Raw genomic sequence first — 6842 nt, 5'->3', positions numbered from 1 at the left:
TGGTCAAGGGTCGAGGAGGCGCACTGTAGCTCCTTCCAAGAGCTGTGAAGTCTCGGGATGGGGCGGAGAATGTTGCATCCGAAATGGTCTTGCTTCCCTCGTTGGGCATACGGGAAATAGTGGGGTGACCAACAAGCACCAATCCTACATACTGATGGTCCTTGGGCATCTAATCCTAGCCAGCCCGTGGCTACAGCCGAAAATTAAGCCCACACTGAGGGATGGTACCGTACAAATCTGGACAAACTTTGGCAATCCATGAATTCAATCGGGTTTCCATAAACAAGATCCAACCACGGGGGCAAACCTAGCCCGTGCAGTTATAAATGTCGGGCCTGAGTTTTCTCCAAGCTACAAACCCTAAAAGGTTATGCTGAAAGTAATCAAGACTGAGTACAATAGATTGATACGATGACCCGATGCAGGCAGCAACCAACATCAAACCCCAGAGGAAAATGTAACACAGCCCGGACAAACTCCTGCTGTCAAAACAGAATCTTACTCTGAACTCGAGAATGAACTTTTTCAAAACAAAGTCTCAGTCAAATTGGAGCCCATAGTCTTCATATAGCTGCAAACCTAATAGGTCTGACTAAAGTAATCTCAATCTGAAACAGGACGAGATATGAAAAGGAACAAATGGTATGCATTTATAGAGGGTAAAGTAGAGAACATGGCCCATCTACCAACGGAGAGAAGTTGAAACTTTAACCGCTTAAGAATCCTAGCTACAGAAAACTCTCGATATTCAGTTCCACAAAGGAGCATGGATCTGGAATATCAAAATTGTTCAAGACCTGTGAAGAAGTCAATGTACAAGAGCCGCTCAGTGTTAACAGGTGAAATGTTGCACACCAGGGCAACATGGACAAGCTCAATCAATATCCAATATCTCAGCAAAGAGTATTAAACTGTGCACACTCCAAATTAATTGAACAATATCATCACAAGGAATTAGCTAGATTACCTCAGGATGAACGATGCCAAAATTCCCAAAGTGCTTCCCTTTGTAAATGATGCTAGCTTGCCTTCCAGGAAGAAACTCGGGCTCCTTTTGTAAGACGATATACGAACCATGTGAGTCACTGATATATCACACACAACTTTACAGGAAATATCCAAGAACTCGACGAGTCGAACTTACATCTGAGAGCTGGATATAATAACCAGAGTCGTCACCAACAGTGACAAAAGGAGTCCCAATCACTTCCATGATTCTGTCCACCAGGCCATGAATCAACTGCCAATTGAAGGATAGTGAAGAACATTTCATCAAAATCATAAGTGCTAACACAGAAGTTCCTCAAGTTACGCACTAGAGAAAAGTTATGCAGTTCGGTACCTCAAATCCTGAGTTGGTGCCACAATATAGTGCAGCAAGTTGACGTCGATTTGTTGCACCCACATCTTTCGAGTCATCCAGCAGTGTTACATCACCCACTTCAAATATCTTGAATGAAGAACAAAATGAGTTAAAAATTTTAAAGATGCAGATAAAATAGATAAAGGGGACTATTCCCACCACAAAATCAACTGACATCTTGAATGGTACTGGACAGCCAAAATAGTTTTTCCAGCACAGAGGCCATTGACCTTAAGTTGAAGATACCTTACACAAAGACAGAGAGAGAGAGACCGGAAGTAAAATGTACCTTAATAGGCTTGGGGTGGTCTTTGTTTTGTCCTACAGTTTTCAGTATCCCTGGCATAAGACTAGTCCGAACAACCTGTAATTAAAGCCACCAGCTTCAAGGGAGAGGAAGGGAGTATCGAGAGAGAGAGAGAGAGAGGGAGAGAGAGAGAGAGAGAGAGAGATTGGGGAATATATGCAGTAGTCACAGCATAATGCATTAAAAAAAAAAAAAAGGAAACACAGCCAGAACATGTGGCAGAGAACTTTACGAACCTCAAAATCAGCGGAGCGAGGATTTCCAATGATAACTGCTGTTGATTTGTCATCCTTCCGGTTCAACATATCAAAATTTTCTTTGTACGAGCATAATATCCATGTCAAGACCTCAGTAAAACCATTTGTCGCAATCTAACAAGCAAGTAGGGTGACCCAACAACAGACATAAAATCAGCTTTCGACCAAATGACGTCCCTGACAAGCAGAATGTAACCACAGAAATTTTTACCTAGTTTTCATACCTCCAATCTGATGAGATCACTGAGCTGATTCAAGGGCAGGGGCTTCAGAGATGCTGGCTTTCTCTTCGGAATATTATTGTATCCATAGGCAATTGCAACATCCTTGACAGCAAAAAGATTTATGCAATGACTAAAATTATGAAGTTATATGCCGTATCGCATTAGCACCTAAAAATATGTGTTGCAGCATTACCTCCATAACATCACATGGATGGAGCACGTCACTTCTTGTTGGGGGTATAGATACAGTGATCTTGCTTTTTCCATCAGGGGACACCGACTCCTCAGCACTCAATTGCATGCGCTGAAGCAGACTCGTGACCTGAGCTTAAAGACGAGTTACTCTGGTTAACATATAAACAACCGAAATACAGTGAATAAACATCATAAATGAGAATTCAACATTTAACATAAAAAAGAAAAGAAGATACACAAATTAAATAAAGTTTCACACCATGATATATCCCACAGCTAAAATTAGAGATCCAAGATGAAAATGAACCAATCTTATGGAATTTAAGGGGGCGTTTGGTTTTAGAGTTAAAGTAAATATGATTTTGATTTTGATTTTGATTTTGATTTTGATTTTGATTGTGGAAAAAGACAAATGAGATGGTATTATAAATTTGACTTGGGAAACGTGTGTTTTTGTTGTGTAGTGGGTAGAGTTAAAATCAAAATCATGATTCTAAAATCTGATCATGAAACCAAACAGGCCCTAAGTATTTGTACGACGGCATTGTAAATTTGTAAAATTGTATCCTAACTTGGGACCTATCTCTTCAAAGAGGATTACTTGTCTCATGTTAGCCTGCTCCAGTGCCCCTGTGAAACGGTAATTATTGGCATAGCCATACACTTCACATGTTTCACCAGATCACTTGAGAAAGCTCAACGGAGAAAATGACAGGTTATAATACCTCCTCAGCCTCCAAAGAAACTCCAATTGAATCTGTGATATAAGATACAGGGACATCCATCCTGTAAATTGAGAGATCAGGGCAAATGTATGACTTGCCATCGGCATATATCACTTCAACTGGTTCAACTTCGAACTTCCTTTCGCAATATGTTGAAAAGGCCGTCACCTAAAATAACAAAAGAACATGATATTGCCAACTTATAACAGCAAGAAAAGGAAATATGTTCAACGAAAGAAAGTAGTCTTCACCAGTGTGTTTAAAACAATATTGGCCTTCCTCAAGTCAGTGGCTGTACATTCAATGAACACATTTTTCGTCTTCAAAGTTATAGCTGAATGAGCACCATTTATAACTGGGGGCAAAGACAGTACAGTTCTGCAGAGAAAAGCATCATTCATGATAACATGTCCGAATGCACTATGATAAAACTTTATCGCAGAAGCGCAAAGGAAAGGGACACAAAAATGTAAATACAATCCATGTTTCAGTCTGCACAACTCAGCTAATGCTAAGAGATGGTATGGGAGAAAAGGGTTCTCCTGTCCTGTCCAGCATCGGAGGAAGTACAAGCTACAGGATCTGAACATTATTTAAGGAAAGCAATATCCTAGAAATGTATATTAGGTTATAAAAACCACAAAGTACAAGCAAATGGATTCTTTTCTTAGCTTGAAAGAGTAATAAGTCGCACTATGATGGAAACATATTCACAAGAACTGATGACCTGTTACTTAGCTACACACGTGATAAGCACATCAATCAATATATCAAAAATGAGCAGAACAGAGGTACTATACTAATTACTGATTACAGGGAAAAACATGAGCAGCCATATCGCATTAAGATGCAGAAAATGAAAAAGAAAAAAAAAAAAAAGAAAGAGCGGAACATACCTTCTGCTATCATACAAGACAGGGAACACAGGAGAGTTCTCGATAATGTGCAAGAACTTCTTCAATTTCAAATCTGACTGCAAAATATAAAAATTAAACAAACCTTAAATAATATAATTATCCAATATACCATGCACACACTTCATGAACCTGATAAGTAATCTAAGCTGCCCCAGCTCATGTAGCAGAGGAAATAATGCATGCAGCAAAAATCAAGCCCTCTAATACTAGAGGGCCAAGTCATAATAATCAACCTAAGTATACTATAATAGAAAAGAAATTTCTGTACTCACTTTGTAAAACTCCATCAACTCATCAGCTCTGAAGTTTTTCACCTAAACCGAGAAATTAACATAGGTCAGCAAACATGCAACTGATACACAGAAACAGCGCCCAAATGCTAACGAAAATATCAAATAACAAATGAATTAAAACAAAATACCTGTTTAAGGGGCACGAAATTTATACTTGGAGGCGGCAATGCCTACATAAATAAATAATTTAAGTTAGCAATGAGAAGACCGTTCTCAAGTCATTTGATTCTTGCAGGTAATTTCTGTAATGAGAAGACAGCAGTTCTCAAGTCATTCGACTCTGCAGGTAATTTCTTTTGAGGAGACCAATAACTGCCTTTTCATTATTTTTTATAATGTGTATATGTATAGCCACTTTTTCAAAGACTAAACTTATATTTTCACGCCACAAATATATCCAGGAATCATAATAAAAGACTGATTCTGTAGCAACTAAACAGACATAGCAAACCAGACAACTTTCTCAGCGCACATTTTTATATTGCCACAAACAATTTGTTAAGCCTAATATTTAATTTAAACGGAGAGAAGTAAAATCTATCAACACGAACAGATCAGTTCATCCAAAATCAATTCAAGCCAATAAAATTCTTTTAAGGTGCTCCAGCCCGAACCAAGGAAGCAGAGGGTCAGGTAGCATGTATAGTATAGACATCATTGATCAAACTGAACTTAATTTCTAGCTACTGCAAGCAAGAGAGTGGGGACTTTAGAAGCAGACCTCATATGTGAAAGGGCCCTCCAGTGTATCCAAGTCATGAGTCCCAACTGCAACAAGCGTTCTCCGCCTAAAACGAAGAGATTGTCAGCAGTAACTCAAATAATGAAAATCATGAAGTCACAACAAAAGGAGCCTGTAAGAAAACCAAGCAATGAAGAATGACAATTATAACTAACATAAATTTACTGGCAATATCCCCACAGTTTCATTGAGATACATACAAAGTTACACGACAAACTGATTCGAATATTGCGCAAGATGTGTGGATAATCTCTACCCGGGAAATGAGATGCATGTTAGCTAGCCTATCTCGGAAGACATACTTCATATTATGTCAAAAGTCAGTTAGGTTACCTGCAGATATTCTGATGGAGCTTGTCTTGAAGATCAATGAAACTATTGTAACTTGCTTCATCAAAAGTTATGCCCCTCAAGACAGCACAAACGATATATGGACGAATCTGTGATGTCTGTAGAAGGAAAATCCATAAGTGGTTAAGCAAATTAGAGAGCAATCAAGCCAAAGACGAGAAGGTATGAAGTCGAAGTCAAGTACCTCTGCTCTGACATGCATTCTGAGCATTGATTCCTTGGGAATCGCGGCGACGGTATAATTTGGTACTTCCTCCTGCCTATTAAATATTTGGAGGGCCTGAGCAATCCCTTCGAGGCAAAGCAAATCATATCTGTTCATAAATCAAAACAGCATCATCATTTCACTACTCAAAAGGGTCGTTTCTTTAACAGATGAACAAAGCAGCTCTTCTTGACAATCAAGGAGTTGCCCTAGTCGTCATAGAGGAAATCAAAAACCTCTACATTGTCTATCTCTTAAGCAGTAACTGAACGAATTGTCAAAACTGACTGAATCGGAGACTGTAAGATGATACATCTGTAATTGTAACTTTGATATATAACTATCTCAATTGAAGCTTCTGCTGAGCAAACGATAAATAACAGCTCGCTCGATAACAGTAGAAGTGTAATGGTTAATTCTTAGCAACGTCCAAATTCCGACACACACCAACATTAATCAATCAATTTGCAGACAAACAAAAAAAGTGGTAGTGTAGATACCGATTAGCAGGGACTTCGATCTTGTAGATAACTTCCTTACTGGCGACCGGTTCTTCTGCTTCTTCTTCTTCTTCAAGGTGCCTCTCCTTTTTGATGATTTCTTTCTCCGACGTCTGACACAAAAAGCAAGCTGAGACTCATGAGCTTTCAAACAATCCAAATCCTTCGATGACAGAAATGAAAACAGACAGCGGCAGCACACAAAGTCGCCACTCACCACATCGTCTAGCTCAATCCCGAAGCTGAAACACAAGTCCTCGAACTCCTCTCGCGCTGCCACGATTCAGCGAAACGAAAATAAAAAATGAGAACACGAAGAAGGTGAAGGACATGGAGCGAGGGCGGGTCAGGCAGGGGGTCAGGGCAGAGGAGGAACACTCACTGTAGGTCCTTCTGAGAGCGGCGAAGAGGCGGTCCCGCCCCACGCTCACCGTCGGCATCGCCGGTGCTAGCGGAGATTCAGGAGAGCAGATCGAGTGGAACTGGAGAAAGGGTCTCCGGGAGATATTCGATCGTGCGTGACTTCGCCGCGTTGGAACACACGATAAAGATACGGGGAGGAGTTCGATGGGCCTCGTCAGGTTTCCATGAACAAGCCCGGCCCAAAAAAGCGGACAAGCCTGGCCCAGTTATGGCCCGCGTCATCTTCACAATGCCCCAGTCATTTGTTTAATATACTACTAGCCTTCACGCAAACGTTGCTTTCGAGCGTGGGGGCATACTCAATATATGGTTTTAACATTCTAAATGAGGGGAACACTAA

General features: G+C 40.2%; 1 protein-coding gene across 1 annotated transcript; it reads right to left on the bottom strand.

Annotated features, from left to right (window-relative positions):
- Positions 1-253: 253 nt before the first annotated feature.
- On the bottom strand, positions 254-6618 carry LOC116211598 (phenylalanine--tRNA ligase beta subunit, cytoplasmic). Its single transcript, XM_031546048.1, has 19 exons — positions 6462-6618; positions 6297-6352; positions 6080-6192; positions 5559-5688; positions 5357-5472; positions 5003-5069; positions 4410-4451; positions 4261-4302; positions 3968-4044; positions 3323-3449; positions 3072-3239; positions 2345-2473; positions 2152-2253; positions 1907-2041; positions 1653-1727; positions 1343-1450; positions 1145-1240; positions 968-1051; positions 254-797 (listed from the first exon to the last, which is right to left on the bottom strand). The coding sequence occupies exons 1-19, from the start codon at positions 6517-6519 to the stop codon at positions 729-731; spliced, it is 1794 nt and encodes a 597-aa protein (XP_031401908.1). The 5' UTR covers positions 6520-6618; the 3' UTR covers positions 254-728.
- Positions 6619-6842: the final 224 nt, after the last annotated feature.

The sequence above is a fragment of the Punica granatum genome, chromosome 6, assembly GCF_007655135.1.
Source record: "Punica granatum isolate Tunisia-2019 chromosome 6, ASM765513v2, whole genome shotgun sequence".
In the NCBI taxonomy this organism is placed as follows: Eukaryota; Viridiplantae; Streptophyta; class Magnoliopsida; order Myrtales; family Lythraceae; genus Punica; species Punica granatum.
Note: the sequence above shows the minus strand (reverse complement) of the source record. Positions and strands in the feature narration are given on the sequence as shown.

Excerpts from the sequence above, each read along its gene's own strand:
- LOC116211598 (XM_031546048.1), bottom strand. The coding sequence starts at position 6,519 with ATGCCGACGGTGAGCGTGGGGCGGGACCGCCTCTTCGCCGCTCTCAGA. Across the intron at positions 2,474-3,071 it reads TTTCTTTGGAGGCTGAGGAG|GTCACGAGTCTGCTTCAGCG; the intron begins GTATTATAACCT and ends CTTTAAGCTCAG. Across the intron at positions 798-967 it reads TTGGCATCGTTCATCCTGAG|GTCTTGAACAATTTTGATAT; the intron begins GTAATCTAGCTA and ends ACTTCTTCACAG.